At 33.6% G+C, this 19,862-nt stretch overlaps 3 protein-coding genes across 4 annotated transcripts; all 3 read right to left on the reverse strand.

Moving 5' to 3' along the window:
* Window positions 1–59: 59 nt before the first annotated feature.
* LOC105157675 (mitotic phosphoprotein N' end (MPPN) family protein) lies at window positions 60–3,913 on the reverse strand. Its single transcript, XM_011074115.3, has 4 exons — window positions 3,754–3,913; window positions 2,573–3,171; window positions 1,480–1,591; window positions 60–662 (listed from the first exon to the last, which is right to left on the reverse strand). Exons 2-4 carry the CDS (start codon window positions 3,154–3,156, stop codon window positions 351–353), a joined length of 1,008 nt encoding a protein of 335 aa, XP_011072417.1. The 5' UTR covers window positions 3,157–3,171; window positions 3,754–3,913; the 3' UTR covers window positions 60–350.
* A 4,711-nt stretch (window positions 3,914–8,624) lies between these two features.
* On the reverse strand, window positions 8,625–10,302 carry LOC105157676 (GATA transcription factor 9). Its single transcript, XM_011074116.3, has 2 exons — window positions 9,892–10,302; window positions 8,625–9,521 (listed from the first exon to the last, which is right to left on the reverse strand). The coding sequence occupies exons 1-2, from the start codon at window positions 10,192–10,194 to the stop codon at window positions 8,859–8,861; spliced, it is 966 nt and encodes a 321-aa protein (XP_011072418.2). The 5' UTR covers window positions 10,195–10,302; the 3' UTR covers window positions 8,625–8,858.
* A 5,370-nt stretch (window positions 10,303–15,672) lies between these two features.
* Window positions 15,673–18,310, reverse strand: LOC105157677 (protein transport protein SEC13 homolog B). Of its 2 annotated transcripts, none has more exons than XM_011074118.3 (2): window positions 18,255–18,310; window positions 15,673–16,860 (listed from the first exon to the last, which is right to left on the reverse strand). In XM_011074118.3, exon 2 carries the CDS (start codon window positions 16,757–16,759, stop codon window positions 15,854–15,856), a length of 906 nt encoding a protein of 301 aa, XP_011072420.1. In that variant the 5' UTR covers window positions 16,760–16,860; window positions 18,255–18,310; the 3' UTR covers window positions 15,673–15,853. The 2 variants fall into 2 exon arrangements, with proteins under 2 accessions (XP_011072420.1, XP_011072421.1); XM_011074119.3 differs by having other exon boundaries at window positions 15,673–16,863; window positions 18,255–18,290.
* Window positions 18,311–19,862: the final 1,552 nt, after the last annotated feature.

Here is a 19,862-nt window from a genome sequence, read left to right on the forward strand (position 1 = left end):
GATTTAAAATTCATCTGATCAATATGAACAAAACCGCCAAAGACAAGCAACCATCGAAATTTCAGAACTGTTTCTATTTCTCGTACATCGTCGTTACAAACAGAATGCACCTGTATTTCTCCAGGAGCTTCATAGACAAAAGTTTGGCTCCAAATTTAAAATCTTATCTCCTATAAACAAAATGAGATTTTGAAAATATTAACCTCAACCCCTCAAGTATCAACTTGCCGAATACAATTTCTGCCGCACATAGTTTTACATTTGCCGTCGTTGGAAAAACATCAAAATAGAATTAACACCTATAGCAAAGGCAACAAATTGCAGAGTCGAAACTGCTACAGCATTTTAAACTACACACCAAACATTAAGTCCATAACTTTGGATACCACTGATTTTGCTGGTGTGGCAATGGTCCCAGCAGATTGCCGAGTAGTGGTGGAACTGCCATTCTGGAGATAGTACGGGTAGGGGGAGACTTTGAAACCATTCGACTCTGAGTTTCTACTGGAAGGTGGTGGGGGTAATGTCATAAATCCTTGATTATTGAGTCTCTCATTTAGCACCTGACGCTGCATTGCATCAACAGGCTTCACTCCAATTATAAGAACTCCGTTTACGCACATGCCATTTTTGCTGAGCGCTTTTTGAGCATCAGATCGACTCTGGATTAAAAAGATTCGAGCAAGATTAGGACATTCATCGTCAAGCCTAGTGATCATCAAAGCAGCGACTCTATTGTGTTTTCAGCAAGAGCAGTTAGGTCAATATGATAATTCAGACATTAAATCACAAAATGTCTAACTCCATCTGTTATCAAAAACTATGACAATGGAACAAAAACAGGCCAAATAACTACACACACACAGACACAAATATATATATATATATGTATAGATTCCATCATATCATCAAGATAAACAGATTTTTCCACTGCCTATTTCCTATGTAAGATATTCAGTATGAAACTAGAAATTTCTGGTGACTTGTCTCGAGTTGAAATGAAAGCAAAGAACTTTTGACAGAGCAGATCTAGAGAACCAAACAGTCATGTCAAATGTAGAAACAGAAAGGCCAACTCTCAGTGAGACTCCGTTGCAAGATATGCAGACAAGAATACCAGGCTTGCATGTATGATGAGCCAGCAGAGAAGGTAGGGGCACAAGCAAGATCAAACGTCGATTTGTTTGATGTAGAAACATTAGCAAAGAGCTAACTAATCAATAGAAATGGCAATGAGCAACCCATGTGGCTGCAGTACCTTCTTGGGAATAGATTAACAATCCTGTCTCTCCCCCCATACAATTTGCAAAAACAGTACCAGATAATAATGTCAGTAGTCAAATCTAATTATGGCAATATTCAACAAGGACAAACCACAACCAGGTATTCTTTCGAGACATAAAATGACCATGATAAAGAAAACAATAGTAGTGGTAAAACAAAACAAAAAATATCAGCTTGTAAGAATAGGAAAAGAACCTGATATAAAATGTACATCCAATTTGCATCTCGTGGGCCAGGAACATGTTTCAGAATCACCCCACATTTTTCAAACTCGCGCAAAACAAGATTGGTATCAGCTGGTGAAAATCTGGAGGTGAAATTTGAAATGAATAAATACTGAGATGCTGTATTATCAACTCTAATAGAGGATAATCAATAAAAAGTTACAAACATGTTCTCGTGGTACAAGCACAGAAACGCAGATAAAAGTAAGCAAGTGCATGCAGTTGATATCCTAAAGAAACATAAAAGGCACTATACAATCAAGAAGTTCCACGACACTGCATTCAAATACAGACGTTAGACATGGTATCTTTTATGCAACATAATGCATTCATCTTATATATTGTCAGTAATCTCCTTTATCAAAAATAAAGTTAACAACATAATGCATCGTCTCTCAAGTTAACGATTTCCCAAGGATCTGGGCATTCAAGGCCAATTCTAGCTAATATGAATGTACATTGACTCAATAAGTTTAAATTCATAATTCCAGTACATCAAAATCACATAGTAGCTAAAGCATCGCCAGTCTAGAGACACGGATCAGCCAAACTTATCAAGCAATTATTACATGCAAAGGTTAGCGGGGCTCATTTACTCGTATTACCTCACAAGAATCTGAAGATCTATGCACTTTCAAGCAAAAAAAAATAAAAATGAAATTTGGAGGTATGATTGCTACAACCAGCAACATGTAACATCCAACTGAACTTCTCATGAAACAACTTAAATTTCATATCATGTGTTAGCTACCGTGAAACAAAGATGAACATGAGCCATAAGTAATGGTGCACTAACAAAGATATTGAAGAAAGCAACCCAATAACTCTCGGGTGAGCTCTACTCATGTATGCATAGCAATCATAAACTAGAAAGTGAAGATTCAGGAACATGAAAAGAGGAATGAACGGAGAAGCTAGTTTGCAGAGCATAATGAAAGTATTGCAGGAAAGGTGTGATAGTAGTTTATATCTTCAATTGATCGAATATTATAAAAATATATTCAGCATCTATCTATATAATTCTATAAATGCAAGAAGAGGAAGAGGAGAGAACCAAATGATACCCATAGACAGTGACCCATTCCTCCTCATCCAAGTTCCCTACAGGTACCAAACTTTTCTTCACTTCAGGTCTTGCCACCTCCCTGGGGGGTGGCACTGTTATCAAGGCACCAGGCTGAACCACACCTTCAACGGGTGAACCTTTCCCTTTATCCTCTTGCTCTGGACTGCCACCACTCTTTGCAGGTGACCACCAGCTAGAATTCAGCATAGGGCTCTGCAGCTGTGGCAGCTTACCTGTTCCAGCATACGAGGTGCTTACGTCAGACTTGCTCTTAGGAGTTGATAATTCCCTGCCAAATGTATGTACTGGGGTTCTAGGATCTGATTTTACTTCTGGAGACACTGGATAGTCTGGAATCCCAGATTCTGGAGAAATATCAAACCGATCTTCAAGGGTAAAAACTGGTGGAGGAGGAAGATCAGAGTTGGCAAAATTTTCACGCCACAGAGCCGAAACAGCAGCAGCCTGACCTGGGGTTGTGAATTTTCCCCCAGATCGCCGGGATGACACAGGTGTTGCTAAATCTTGGAAGAATAGAGATTGCCTCCCAGATTTGGGGGTTCTATGGACATTCGTGCTCATTTTTCTTTATGGCGCCTGCATATATATAAGTTTACATTAGTCAGCCTAGAAAGCAATTTACCAGACACAATTAGAATCTTAAACCATTCATTTTAACATGTCCTCATGCATCAAGTTTCCACAACTGCCTCATCCATGCTTCTCGACCTCAACAACTTACAGATTGAACCATTTTAACAAAACAACGAAATGTCAAAGATCTCCAGGGACGCAGCAAGATTAATCTTCTTACACAAGATACATTAGTATAAAATTCACAAAACCCTCATTTGCATACTATATCCAAACGAACGAATATAGATAAAGGTGCGCAAAATTAACTGACTCGTTTACGCAACTGGATACACATAAAAAGAACGGAGTGATTAACTGAATTTATGTATTAATGAACACAAATTTACGAGTAATAATGAGCTCAACTGAGTCAGATAAGACACTATCACACAGATACGAATAAAATCGTAGCATCAGAATGCAAACAGAGCAAAATCAGAACAACAGACGCCATTAAACAAGGGGGAAAATACAAATAAATACTAGGCTAATTCAATATCCCATAAAACGAAATAATAAAAGCAGAAACGGAGAGTAGAGTACCTAAATGCGATATCGGTGCAGAAGAGCAATAGGGATTTTGACTCTGGAGGGTTTGAAGCAACCTCTTCCTCCCGTATAAGCAGAGAGCCGAGCGTAGTAAGGAAATGAAAAACCCTAATTTAGTTCAAATCCCGTTTTTCTGTAGTTCAAAATGAAAAACGCGTGCGCTCGACGCCGAAAATTTTTGAAATTTTCGGAAGTTCATCATAATGACTGAAGTAACCTTCACCTGATCATCAATTATTGTCCGCCAACACCGAGCAATTTGAGGGCGATTTCGTCTTTTACTTTTCAATCAATAAATAATGTAATTCTATCCATACTATATATTAAATTTCAAGAATTTACAGTGACTACTTTTGATAGATAAAATATAAATTGACTAAAATACTTTTATTATATATTTATTACAAATAATAATTCTGTAATTAACTACTTACGATAATTATTTTCAGTTTCATATGCATTTAAAATTAATTTATTTTAATCATTCATTTTGTATATTATTTATTTTGCACGCAAACTGACTGTGTATGAACCAAAAAATTATATCCTCTTGAAAAAAATCATTCAAATTTTGTAATTCTTAAAAAAAAAATCTGAAAATAAATAATTAAAAAAATATTTCTTTTTATATGTATTATCGTTTAAAATATTGTATTGATGCGACATCAGAATACGATATAAAAGGAGATAATTGAAAAAAAAAAGAAAAAAAAAAGGAGACAAGAATAATTGGAAGGGGTTACCAAAATAACATGCAAAGATCCCTAGACACGGACACAACATAACACTCAAACACAACTACTCACTACTCATCCATCCCCATTTCTATGCAACTCAAGTCATGTGCTTCTCCTCCCCCACTCCACATGCATTATGTTTATGCATATACCCACCCCACCCCACCCCCCATACGCATCTACATATCATCCATATCATGTAGTTGTTTTTGGAATTTTATATGCCTAATGTACATTGTACTTGCAAGTACATTATTTCAAATTAATTAGACTGCCCCATTCTGCTTATTATTAATTAATGGAAAACACGGGTTTTTGATTGGTTATCATTTGTACAATTATTATTGTGTGGAGCTGGATTTGATTCAATTAGCGTTGTTCGCTTAATATAATATATTTAGATATAGATATTTTTCGTGTTATGGTGAATAATTACTAATTACATTTAATATTTTCATTGTCATTGGTGAAAATCTAAAGAATACTTGACTAGTTATTATTTAATATTAGTTAAGATAATGTATAGTATGTATAGTTTAAATAATTTTGTAGAGGGAGGATATGATAGTGGAGCCCGTTGGGAGAGCAAATGTCTAGCGTCGGGTAGACACTAATATCTCGCCCCAACGTTACTTCACATCTTATCTTTATTATTTTAATCCCAACACATCCCTATATTTATTTATGTATATATATATATGAAAATTATATGTAAATCATCTTATATTTAAACATAAATTATTTAAATTTTAAGTAATTTGTAAAATATATGTTTACATTTATATACAGTTATGTATAAAATAAAAATATTATAATATATATACAGATTACATAAATATTTAATATAATTTATATTATTACACATATGTATATCTCAACGGAGATGGGCAACGGCAAGCTCGCCATCGCTCCTGACCGGGACGACCTCCCCGTCGCCCGCCCTCTAGGGGTAGACATCGTGCCCAGGTTTGAGTGGGCGGTAAAGGCACGATATCGTGGCCTAACGCGGACCCAGACGTCGTGGAGAGGCGGGAGACGGCCTGAAGAGGTAGGGAGATGGAGAAGCTGGAGGCAGTGTGGAGTGGTTGCGGGAGGAACAGGCGGGGAGGAGGGGGAAAGCAGCCCGAAGTGGCTGTGCGAGGAACAAGGCGGGGGAGGCAAAGGCGAAGGCAGAGGCAGAGGTGGCCGGGGGTGCCTGGTGACTTGGGGGAGACGACCTCTTTTTTTATTTATTTATTTTATTTGTTTTATTTTGTAAATTTTTAATACAATGAATCAATTTAATTATGTATTTTTTATGTCTAAATATATTATGTTAAAAAACTAAAATTTATTTATTGTAATTTACTTACATAGTATATCTTCAAATAAATGCAACACAAAATTAAATTAACTAATAATATTTAGAAAAAAAATCATATTTTTTTTATTTTAAAAACTTATAAAAAATATTAAATAATCCTAAAAATTTGTTTTATATGTAAATATGTATAATAATTTAATTTGATCTAATAAAAAAAATAATGTATAAATATTGGTGAATATTATTTTTTATAGTATTTATTATATTTTTCAGCAAAATATAAAAAAATATAAAGAATTCACCAAAGCAATAGAGATAAGAGCAATTTTGTCTATTTAAAGAGGGCAAAGACTGAAAATGAGTCAAAAAGTTATCTGATTCGTATTTATAGCGGGTGTAGGAAACTCTCCATTTTAATTTTTTTTAAAAAAAGGGTTATCTCTCTTATTTATTTTTGTTTTGGTAGGTTTAGTAATTTTAGGGGTTTTTTTTACTATTTAATTAACCCTATAAGTTTTTAGCAAATTTTTCTATTTTACAGGAAGGTAATATACAATTTTTCGCATGTATATATATATATATAAGATCACTCCAATTGTATTTAGAAAAAAATATTACATATATTATTACATTATAAAGTTTAAGATAAATTACATCGACGTCCTATAAAGTCAAATCTAATTGCATAATACCTCCCGTCTTTTGCAGAACTTTTGATAGGGGCAAAACTATAATGACATGCATAGAAAATTATAGTTGTAATTACAAATACATCTCATATACAATGACGAAAACTTTACACAAATACTCTCTGAAAAAGTTTACCTGTAATCTTATAAAAGTTAAAGATATTGGTATAATTAAACTTAAATTTAGGAAATATCGATATAATTTACCTTATATTATAATCACAGATATAAAAATAACACATTAATTATTAAAATAATTAATATTAGTTCATATCCATAGAACATTAATTTTACCATTACACTCGATTTAATTCCATTCCTAAACCACTTTCTCCTACAAACAACTATTTATTTAATTTTAAATAAATGGAATAGATCATTGCATTATGAGTTTCAACTATCAACAGTTCTAATAATTTATAAGATTAAATGTAATTTAGTCAATGATATGTGAAATGAGTAAATATTTTTATGTGGAAAAAAAAAATTAGCAAATTACTTCCTGTGCTTCAAAAAATTAAGCAAATTACCTTCTATTAATAATTTAAATATAAGGTAATTTGTTTCACTTTTATTATTATTATTATTATTATTATTAAAATAGAGAAAAGAAATATATAGATTAATTGAATTAGAATTTATGATCACAAATATCTCGATATGTTCCCACGGTTGATTCTAACCCGCACTTCCATGCAGGTATACGTCGTACACCACACGATGTTCCTCAATTCTCTCTTACTCTACAAATTCCTGTCTACTTTAATGTAATTAAATTAGGTCAATTATTCACTGAAACCCACGTTACCATGTTTAATTACTCCATTTTTCACATTAATTATCGTGATGATTAGTCCAAGATATTCATTAATCTCGATGATTAATAATAAGAGCCCACACGTGCCAACCCCATGCTCATTTATCAATCTTCAAGAAATAAAATGAGGTCAAAATTTGTAAAAAACAATTAAAGGGCAAAAAATCAAAGCACGTAAAGGGCTATATTTATTTGGCAAGAAATACTATTTGACTTAAAAACAAAAAAATTGATTATTCTCTATATTGTAAATCACTATAATTTAAAAATCGTAATAAATCAATATTATCTATCATGCATGGTTTAGACGAAATCAGTGCAAAAACGTAAGTTTTGACCATGACTAATCAATATTTATTATGATTTTATCTCTGATCAAAATATTTGTAATGAATTTTTAGTTGTAATAAATGTTCTGACCTCGTTTGCATGATTATTGCGCATTAGTATCCGCTATGACTATTTACTTTTAATCATAATTAGAAGCAATATTTTATTTATTATATAGTGTATATATGTATAAGTGAAACATTATGGATTTATTCCAATATATGTCCTAAATGAAGGTATGTTTTAACATTAAATTATAGCAAGGAAATCCAAGCAAATATCATATTTTTATAAAAAAAGTTATTATTTAATATTTTTCCAAACTTAAATAAAATATAAAAATATAAGAAATGAAGTATGTAATTGCAAGTTGGATATTTGGTTTGGAAAAAACAAAAAGGAGTGCGAGAAGTGAAGTGAAGGAGCATTGCATCTGGGTGGGAGGATGATGAGCCCCGCCATGTGCAAATTCCCAAACTTTGAAGAAACAGTCCCCCCCAAATGGCCCCATCCATGCCTCTCCTTGATAAAAGCTTTGCACCCATTCCCATGATTGCAAACTACCCACTTTCCACCTTCTTATTTCTTCATCCACACTTTTTTTTAACTTCCTTCCCAAAAATATCCATCATCTTTACTTTCTCAACAAGCAAATCTAATCAATTTCCCTCCCCACTTTTTTCACCTAAACTTGAGTAACTATTATTTAAGAAAATTCTAACTTGAATTGAGCTGCGTATCACTGAAATCAATTATATGGTAAGTATAATATATTTATTGTGTGATTAATATATAATTTAAAGAAAGTGATCAATCACATGACAAATTTAATACACTTGTTATGCGATTAGTTTGATTCGATCATACCTAATTTGAGTGAGAACTTTCACTATTATCAGACTGAACTTTTTGTTAATATAATTCATATTTTATTTAATTTATAGTTTTTTTATGTAAAATTGTAACAAAAAGTTAATTAGTAAAAGATGTAAGAAAAGAAGAGATCAATTGATATCAAAATTTAGAAACAAAATGTGGATTACAAGTTCTACAATTGAATTGAATTGACCATATTCTCCCTCGGCTTCTATTTCAAAAATTCAAATGTCTAAAAACATAGTGAAAAATTAGAAAAATTGGGGTTATGACTTAGGACTAAGAAATTAGCAGGCAATTATGATCGTGTGGGTACCAATGTCCGTACACTAGCGCGCACACACACGTTAGATCATGTGCCTCAAATCCGGACCGTTAATGCTGCTGCTGCTACGGTGATGAATCAGGAACTCATCACACCCGTTGAAAATGGAGGCCTGACTGATCAATTGTTGGTGGTGGTGCTGTCTTTGGAGATCCTTTTGTCTCCGGAGCTCCAAGACCTTCCGGTGTGAATTCGAGTGCTTGGTGGAAACAAAAGTGGGGCTGGCGGCGGGTCGGTATTCGGGCACGAGCCGACCCGACTTGTACCGGACCCCACATGCGTTGCACAATGTTTTTGGTCCCATTGGACCTGTTCTCCACTGTGGGGTCTTTTCTGAAGCGCAGTGGAGGCATTTCCGGCCCGGAGTAGTTTCAGTTGCCTCCCTTTTCAACTTTGATGGTGCTGTTTTGGGGTTTGTGGAGGGGGAATTGGAAAGGAGGAGGAGGCGGGAAGACCAGTCGCAGGGGGCTGCGCGTGACCGTTTGCTGCGGGCTTTGCCGGGAACTGAGACGTCGGAGGGGAAAATTGGTGGTGAGTGAGTAGTGGTCACGGAGGAAGAGGTGTCTGTAGCAGAGGTTTTGGCCGCGACGGCGCCGTTGGCGGTGGGGATGAAATGGAGGTCGTCGGTTGAGAAAGATTCTTCCACGAAATTCGACAGCCATTCCAGCTCCGCTAAATCATCATACTGTTATAATGGGGAAAAAGCAGTTAATTACACAATCAAGTAAATTGGTTTGAATTACAGTCGAAGAGTTAAAAATTGAGAGGGTAAATTGCGAAATTCACCATGCTCTGCAAGCTACTAAATTTAGAAAAACAAGGAAAACGGAATTGCAGCAAAAGATTGCCGTAACATTTTCTGAAAATTCACATCGTCAATAAACAGTGAGAGCTCGACTGTCGGTTGAGTTAAGAAAAAAAAAAAAAAAGGAAAAAGGAAATAAATGAGCACACATACAGGTGCACACGTTTCAAGGAATTCCATGCAGAAACTCAGAAAGGAAAATAGAAATAAATAAATTCCATAATTAAAGAAAATCAGGAAATGAAATTACCGGAACACAGAGTTCGTTGCCGGAGAACTGCGAATCATTAAAGCTACGGCAGCTAACGTTACCGTTGAACTGGCCGTCTCCACCTCCAGAAATCGAGGAATTACAGCTGTCAACGGCGGTGACGGTGGACGAGTCCCCGGAATTCCCCCCCAAACTATCGAAAAATGCGTCGGTCATCGTCTCATCCTCCTTGGAAAAATCCAGCAAATCATCCACCGTAAAATGGACACCATTGTTATTAGTATTGAAATTCAAATTGTCCGGCGACGAGAACTCAGCATAATCCCCGGAAAAATACTCCATAATACGAATTCAACTCTCAGAATCCCGTCAAGACAAAAGCAGAGCAAACGGAAGAGAGAAAAAGAGAGGTATAGAGAATTTTGTAGTTTGATTTGTGTTGAAAGTGAAGGGGAGAAGAGGTGGGTTTTTTATGAGTGAAAGGATGGGCAGAATTGTAAATACATCAAAATATGGTGCCACAATTTTAAATTTGGTCTCTCTCTCTCTCTCTCTCTCATGAATGCATTATTTATCACTTCACTTGCTACTTCTGTAAAGTTAGTTGCTTGTCTTCCCTTTTCTCTTTTGGTAAAACAAATATATTTCCTATTTACATTTACCCTACTGGAATTCATTTATTTTCTATTTTTTTATGAAAAATTGTGAAAATTAATTTTAATTTGTTTCGTATAAATTATCACAAGGGTCAAATTAAACACGAATAAATTAAAATAAAAGTACGTCAGAGTCCAAATTTTTTAAATGAACATCCTATATAATTGTGTAAACACGAGAATTGGCTCTACAATCGTCAGAAGAAACACAAAAAAGATCAAAAAAATTACACAAATTGATTAAAATTTCTAAATTCTGCATCGTATATAATTGCGTAAAATTGGAATTATCTCAAAAAATAATTTACCTTCTATTCCCATTTAAGAAAAAAAAAATAATTATAATAATATGATATATTGAATTATTTTTTGAATTTTGTTATTTTGTTGGGGTGGGGTACTTATAGAGCACATTGCCTCACATGAAAAGCCACTAACTTCCACTGACTTTGCTCTGCATCATAACACTCCCAATCCCCTTTTAAAATTTTCTTTATTTGGAAAAGCCATTGGAAACCCTCAGCCTTGGGATTCTCATTTTCCAGACCCCTATCATAATTCACCCCAACATTTTTCAATAATATTCATATTTTCAGATAACCCCAAATTTATTACAAAATTGCGTCTTACGACTGCCATGTGCATGTGGATTGGGTAAAATTTATTTTGATACCCTAATTTTATTAATAATATCACTTTGATATTTAATCTAAATAATTCAATTGATACTCGAATTTCACTATTAATATTAATATAATACTCAATTGATGTTTTTATTTTTTTATTATTCTTTAACACCCTGAAAATTTACGTAAATATTAATCAATATATTTTATCTTTATTTAGCCATTATACTTTTTTATTTTCGAGATTATTATATTTTATTCTTTTTAGTTTGTTTTGCTATATTTATTTTTTCATATTCATAAAAAAAAATTATTAAATAATTTATATGATAGTCAAGTAAGTTACTCATTTAATGTAGTAATTGTGTTGTTATTAATATAATAAAGGTACAAGAAATAAGCATTTTTATTCATCAAAGTATTTGTTTGCATTGAGATATTAAAATGGATTGCGAGAATTTTAAAAATAGATAAATAAAATTAATTGGGTAGCAAAGTGTTATTAATAATAAAATTTGGATAGTGATTGAGTCATTGCAATTCCTCATGTATTAAAATAACATTAATAATAAAAGTTGGACATGAAAATGAATTTTACTATTATAGGATAAATTACAATAAGCTTTCTGAAATTTATCATAATATAAATACCCCTCAATTGTTCGAAAAATTACTAAAATACTCAAATATAATTAACGATCGTCTAACAAATACCCATACATGGGCTATCACGATTGGGATTTTTGTTAGACGACCATTAATTCTGACGGGTATTTATAATTTTTCGAATAACGATAGAGTATTTGTAATTATATCAAACTTAGTGAAGTTTATTGTAATTTATCATATATTGTAAATTATTCTTCCAGGTGCAGAAAGAGTAATTTTTGGGAATTGGGGGGGGATTAATGTAGGTAAAAAAGGAAAGAAAAGGGGGTGAAATTAAGATTTTAGATAATTAATAGTTAAAAAATTAAACCCTTTCCCCTTAAGAATCGATCTAGCAGGTTTTGTCGCCGTGAGTCCGCCATTAGTGTCCAAGTTTACAGCCGGATACTCTCTCTCTCTAATTATTTTGCCCTCGGGAACTGTGTTTTTGCCCCCTTCATTTTTAATTTTTTATGTTTTGGCCCCCACTGTTTATTTGTTTTTCTTATTTTAATCCGTTGTTTGTACTTTTTACCCCTATATTACATGTTATTATATTCCTTAACCCACGTTTGAGCACGATGGTTACAGCTAGGATTCTATGCAACAACGGTCATGATGGTTCCACGTGTCATCTCACAAAATTCTTTTACTAGCATATATATATATATAGAAGATATAGTGGTTAAAAATTATGCTTAGAGTGGTGGTGAAATTTTCAGCTTGGATTATATAGCATGTCACTATCTCACACTAATTATGGAGCCATTTTGCTAGTGGAATTTCCTTTCAAATTTTCAATTCAAATACTAATAATAATAATAATAACAACAATAACAGTAATAATTCAAGCTAAAATCATATAATGTTGTCTTAACAAAGTATAATTTCAATTCAATTCTTAACACTTGATAAGGAGACAATAATCTTGAACCTTATATTCAATTCAAACCCTTTTATTTCTGTCAAATATCAGACAATATACAACTGGAAAAATAGTAAGAGAACAATCTCAACCAAACCCTTTCTTTTTTTGTTTTTCTCACTGAGTATCGAACAATCATACAATTTTATTCTGAAAAAAACACTTTACGGCAAGAGAATAATTTCGAGCATGGTGTCCAACTCCAACTCTCATCTCCATTTAACATAAAATAGTAATAACACATTTTACTTGTAAGAAATGTGGATTGAATAATTAAGAGAAATGAATGTATTGTTGGGCAATAAATGTAAGGTTTGATCTATTTGAAGAAAAGTGTGTGTTTCACTTAAATTCAAATGAAAACAGGTGCAAGCAAAAGGCAACATTTCGTTTGGTCCAAATTAGCTATTTCTTCAATTTACCTCACATGGTTTTTGTTTGGTATCATTAGCCTTTACAACAAAGGTGGCATTGGTACGAGAAAAATCCCACTTCCCCTTTTGTTTTTCAATTTTCACCACCATTCATTCAAAAAAATAAAATTATTCATATTCAAATTGAAAGTAAAAGAGTTAAATTCCTACCAACAAGTACAATCGTTCGAAAAATTTTGAGTCCTTGCTCGTTGCCAAGAATCCAGTTTAAAATTTAGTTTGCTTATCACTGAACCAACAACTTGTCAATTAACACAGTATATATATAGTCATAGCTATCTCAATAATTTTAGTGATGGTCAAGTAGTATTATATATATTTGTTTAATATAAATTTATCCTTAAATTTGATTAATTGTTTAACCCCAGGTAACTAGTGCCAATCCCAATATTAACTCCTTTTCAAACACTGGATAAACTTTATGTTAATTAATCAAATTTGGACTTTTTAATTTCAAATCCTGTACATGTCATATAAAATAATATAATTCATATATATAGGGTGTGTATACATATATTAAATGAAATAAAAATACAACAACAAATTTAAAATATAATTAAAATACAGTCCACTAATTAACAGCTAATAGCAATCACTTCCCAAAATGTCAACTCTTTATTTTCTTCTTTGAATTGAAAAATAAATCAAACTATTTTATACTCGATTAAAATTGATCGATAAAAGTTCGTTCAAACTCGATTTGTTAAAATTCATTTGAACTCGATTAGATCAATAATCAAATAAAAAATTCAAATATAATTTTTAAAAATTAATAATAATTCATATAAACTTGTACAATAATACAATGGGCTCCTGCCTTCCACTTTTCTCCTGTTTAACAACAAAGAGAAATTCCATAGCCGTTATTCTTATTTCCTTTTAACTTTCCCTTATTTTACTTCATATACTTTCCCACTATATTTGACTCAAAAATAAAGTAAAAGGAGAGAGAGAGAGAGAGAGAGAGATGGTAGATTCTTTTTTTAATAAATTTTTAAAAATAAAATTGGGTATAAATGTGAGTTGATGGGGTCCAACTAAGCACGTGACAAAGGTGAGGGGGTGTTGTCAGCCATCATGTGACTAAGGACTATTATATACATATGTCACTGTGTTTGTTTGTACAATGAATGAATGTTGTACTCTTTGTTTGTGTAGTGGTACGCCAGGGCTTGGGCTTGGGCCTTGTTCCTACGGCGGTGGTCAAAATCCAATAGCTGGAAATTCGGAAAATCTATTTTTATTTAAAAATAATAATATGAGTATTTAAAGTCTTATCATTCTTGTAATTGGGTAGAGAGGGAGCAATAGACTATAGAGAGAGTGTCTTCTTTGATGCTTCCCGCACGTGCGTCGGCACCGTGCATGTCTACTTCAGGGCAACGTGGTTGCACGTGTAGGAAAGTCACGTGGTTGGCAGTGCCTCTCCCCCTTGATGTGTGCCTTAATTGGGGTTAGTTTTCTTCAAATTATATCGGTTACAAATTACTTGCATAATAATTTTTTTTACCAGAATTATTTGTAGAATTCTCACTATATACTTTATAACGTTAATATAAATATAATGATTATAATTATTATTTATTATTATTATTATTATTATATGTACTCATTATATATGTTTTAATAAAAGCTTATGTAAAATTATTTTTGTCACTAACTACTGACAAATTTTACAAAATGAATAATTATAACTCTTTAAACTGTAGAACTCATAACTATGACAAAATAAATAGTCTTGTCAATTTAGTGTGTGTATATATATATATATATTTGATGACAATATTAAAATTATTACCTGATTATTTTTATGGCTGATACATTCTTTTCTGAATCGACGCAATTTTATTGAAGTTTGGTGAATTCTGTATAGCAAATTAGTGGTGTACTGCGATAATTAGGTAAAAACCATGTCAAAAATAAATTTGAATCGACAGATTTAATATGACTTAAGTTATTTAATATTTTCATGCTCATATGAGAGTTCTTTAGCAAATGAGGTGAGGAAGGTACTCTAGTTGACATGAACAGAAGCGCACTGAGGACTGAATCAACTATTTACTATTGATTTTAACCGACAAAGAGTACAACATGAAAAGTTGTTAAGGTTAGCAATACTCGGAATTTACGGCAACGGCTGTCGGTTAAAAGTCTTTACTGACAATCATTTCAGAAGATCAGTAAGAGTCAAGAGTCAGATAATATGGATTTCATTCAAACAATGAAGGGAAGGTACCGACCATAAAACTCCTGTTTCGTGGTCAGAAACAAAAAGTACATACTCCAATAATCAAACAAAGATACTATGCCCATGAATGAAAATTGAGGCTGGAAAAGTTACCAGACCTATTTTTTTTTTCAAAATGGATAGAAAACTGAAGGTAAGATAAGAATGTGAATGTATTCAACTACAAAGAAGTCCCCCAGCTTCTTGAACATCAAGCGCAAATCTTCAGGACAATAAATAGACGAGCCTGGCAGCCACGTTTTAGGTATGAAAATTTTAGCGGAAAAAAAGTGCACCAACAATATTAAACAATTATGTCCAAAGATACCATTACTATAATCGATGACACGGATAAAAGGTTACTTCAAGTTAAATTCTTCCACCATAGTCAGTCCGAGGGGAGAACAATCTATGTGACTAAAACCATAGGAGAACAAGTGAAAGAGGTTGGGTGTTTGTCAAAAGCATATAAAGATCCACTACTTTTATGGTTCAACTGTTGTCACCTGCTGCCATTCTCCATCCACTGCTTCTTTCCACAGTGTTACATTGTTTTTCCCATCAGCCACAGCAAGTATGTTTCCAGTAAGCGACCATGACACCCTCCAAACTGGAGCTCCAAAATCCTTTAAAACTTTACCATCCCACTGATCCCCTTCCTTCACGGCAGTCCATATTATTACTTTCCCATCTTGAGAAGCACTTGCAATAGTCGACTTTGGAAGTCCCAAGTTTGGCGCCCAGGCAACATCCCTCACCCAGTCAGTATGCATGCTTAGAGCAGGGAAGCAATCCAATCTCCAAGTGCCATTATCAAATTTCCACACTTTCACTGTATTATCACAGCCACCGGATGCTAGCTTCTGAACAGGATCGAGGAGACCAGAACCTACAAGGGCACCAGGAGCTGTTGATGGAGCCCATGAGACGGAGGTAACACCAATTGGATGAGCCTGGTCGATTCGTGATTTGTCCCATCCACCATCAGCTCTTGCCATGAAGACTGAGATGTTCCCATCTGAGGATCCACATGCAAGACAAAGGCCAAGCTCGTGAGGAGCCCAAGAAATAGAATTCACAGATGCCTTATGATCATCAAAAACATGAGCTTGGGTCCATTCATTTTGATTGCCTTCCTTCCAGATTACAACCTTTCCATCATAAGAACAGGAAGCAAGGAGTGACCCGAACTTGGGATGTGCCCATGCAACTTGCCACACGGGTCCTTGATGACCGGTTAAAGTAGCCAGATGCTGAGATCCTGAGTTGCTAACTCCAATTATTTTAATGGTATTGTCTGATGAAGCTGTAGCAAGACGTTTACCATAATAATCCATTGCCACATCATGAACAACATCTTGGTGACCAGTCTCGATCTTTTGCCCAGGCATGTTTGGTTTCCAAACAATACAAATCACAAGTTTCAATTTTGCTCCAAATTAAATAGTTTTTGCCTCTTTAGCTCCCAAAAGACTGAGAGGGCTCCAGTCCCCTGCTGCCAACATTTTCAACAGACATGAACCAGTTCAATTCATCATTACAAACCTAATCCTCAGCAAGCAAAAAAATAAAGCAAAAAGGATAACCCCACCCCTTGCCAGTGACTAAAAAGCAAAAGGAACGGAAGTGGGGTGACAAAGACCACAGTACAAATCCAATTTAATTATTGAGCAGTGGGCAAAAGGTTCTTACATAATATACTTCATATTTGATCAAGGAATAGATATAGTACGGAAATAAAAGGTCATATTTATTTATACAATTTTGCAATGTATAAAAGGTGGAACTGACAGACAAGCAGAGATGCATATCTGCCAAGCAAACTAGAGATTAAAAATACAATTTATATATTAGATGCAATAAAAAACATACAAAAGAATTTCATTTGAAAGCAATAACAAGCATCCTGCAACCACATAATGACAGCCAAGACGTCGAAAAGATTGAGATTCAACATAATGACATAATCACCACTGAAAAGGAAACTTTCCAAGAGTTCCATACATCTAAAATAATTAATTACAACAGTCAAACACTCAAACAGAGAAACGAAGAGGAACCAGAGGATATCAACTCTACCATCCACAATGAGACGCTCCAAAGTAAATAGTGCACCGGAAAGATGTTACGCATTACAACTTAAAATGATTGTCATTTTCATTGCGCATTCATTTAGAAATTGTCTAAATGAAAGTGCCAGAAAGAAAACTTCCCTCATATCTGATTGTGAGGAAACACAAAGGAGATTGAAGGAAGATATGTATACCATTTCCTTGATTTCCTTCTAATGTTCAATATATTCAAAACAAGAAATAGAAGAATTTCAATGATAGCTCTTATCCAATCCTCAACAGGCACTTTCCCTTTCGTCTTTCCTCATCGCACCATGCTACCAGAATGAGGTTACAGAGAAACATGATCAGTTAAAACCCTATCAGCATCGTTCATCTTTTCCCCTCTTCTTCTTGAATCCTATGACCTCAGCATTCACAAAATCTAAAGCTGCTCCCTACATTTGTCCTCTATAAACACACACTTCCCACTTCGAATCGCACAAAACCAACAAAAGACTGTGCAATTAAGCCACAGAAAAGGAATAAAAGACCATCAACGACTATACGAATCCGAAACAAATTCACCGCCCCACCCACCCAAAAAAGAAATCCCGCACAATAGAACATATAATTCAAAAAGAGCAGAAGCCGTTGATCCCATTAACGAGTACTTCAATTACTGAGTAACAAGAAACTCACATCAAATGAATCGATCAGCAGAAGATGAAATCGACGAGAAAACATGATTCAATTATTAAAACAGTATATTGCACTAATTACCCAAAAACAAGTGCAATTAATTTCGTAGAGAAAAGGGCGAAAAAAGGCTGACCTGAGAACAACAAGAGCTCCTATTGAAATGCTTTCACTGAAATGTCGCGACATTTCCCCTTTATACAAGTGGGAAATTTGTCAAAACGACGCCGTAATACAAGTCTAACCGTAATAGTTTCTATTTGTTGGGCCTATTACAAGATAAAAGCAATCGGTAATGGACTGGGGCCGCTAGGCTCATTATACACAAGAAGTACATTTTCAATAGAGTATTGGGCCTTCAGACAATATCTAACTGGGCCTGGACCGACCCATAGAACTCAAATCCAAAAAGTGTTCTTCTCATTGTACAAAATGTAAAACCCTAAATTCTATAGTTATATATATATATATATATGGGAAGATTTTAAACTAGCACTAATTACATCATTATCATGAATCACATTACTGTTAAAGTAAAGCATGATTCCGACAATCAATCTTAATAACCAACAATGATCAGAGGAGGTATTAAGATGTTAAAGTGAAATTACTAAAATACGCTCCACAGAGTTGTTAGATTTAATTCTACCCAATGGAATTTCGAACAAGATGGTAAATGAAAACCACTTCCCAAAATAGCTAAATAGTGTGAATACCTCCTCCATGGATTATTTGAGGGAGGATGGATTTTCTGGCCAACAGTGAGATCTTACACTTCCAGCTTTGTCTGATCAAATTAAAAATTGTAATTGTACCTTATTATGAAATAAATAAATTTACTTATTTTGCAATGCAGAACAACAGACGAATACATTTTAAAAGCAGTTGGATAGATGGAAGTCAAATGTATAGTGTCGTAATTGTATGGCTTGATTATGAAACTTCAAACTATCGAAGAAGTTATACGACGATCTACCTGTCATTTAGATCTTATTCGAAAGAATAATCCAACCCCTAGTCATCGTTCATCACAAAATTCCAATGTTTAGACCACCAATCAGGCATTTCTTTAGATTTTTCTATTTTTCTGTTGATGTCAGTTAATTTTCATATTTCTTATTATTATCTTTTAGGCTTGATTTTTTTTTTCCCTTAAAAATATTGTTAACTGAGTTTCATGAGTTTATGAGATATTTCGAATTTTAATCCGTTTCTAAACTTGTTTTACTTAAAATAAGATTTTTTCTCTAAACAATTACTGACTCTGTTAAATGAGTCATTTAACTATAAAATATTTCACTTCCGATTCGAGTTTTCAAAATATTGAAGATGTGTTGTTTTTTATTATTCAATTTTTATTGTTTCCGCTCCATTTCGTGTTGTATCAATTACAGCTATAACTTTTAGTGTAGCAATAGATATTCAATCTGACTTATTACACAATGGTAATTTTGTACTTTAAAAAAAAAGTTAGAAATTTATTGCATTTCTTGATTTTGGACGAGGTACAAAATCTGAAATCCATCATTAGAAAATGTGAAAGTGTTGGGTGGACAGCAAAAATATCTATTCAACTTTTACAAATGAGTATGGAGTACGAAACTTTTTAATAGGCAAAAATAATTACAGAAATTATAATGGTTACAAAAATAATAAGATATGAACAAATCAAACGAAAGGAATTCTGTAGTATCAATTAGACTCAAATTCAAGCCAGATCATTTGAACACATAAAAGGGTACAC

This window comes from Sesamum indicum, linkage group LG3 (assembly GCF_026168435.1).
Source record: "Sesamum indicum cultivar Baizhima isolate 11 linkage group LG3, ASM2616843v1, whole genome shotgun sequence".
NCBI classification, from domain to species: domain Eukaryota; kingdom Viridiplantae; phylum Streptophyta; class Magnoliopsida; order Lamiales; family Pedaliaceae; genus Sesamum; species Sesamum indicum.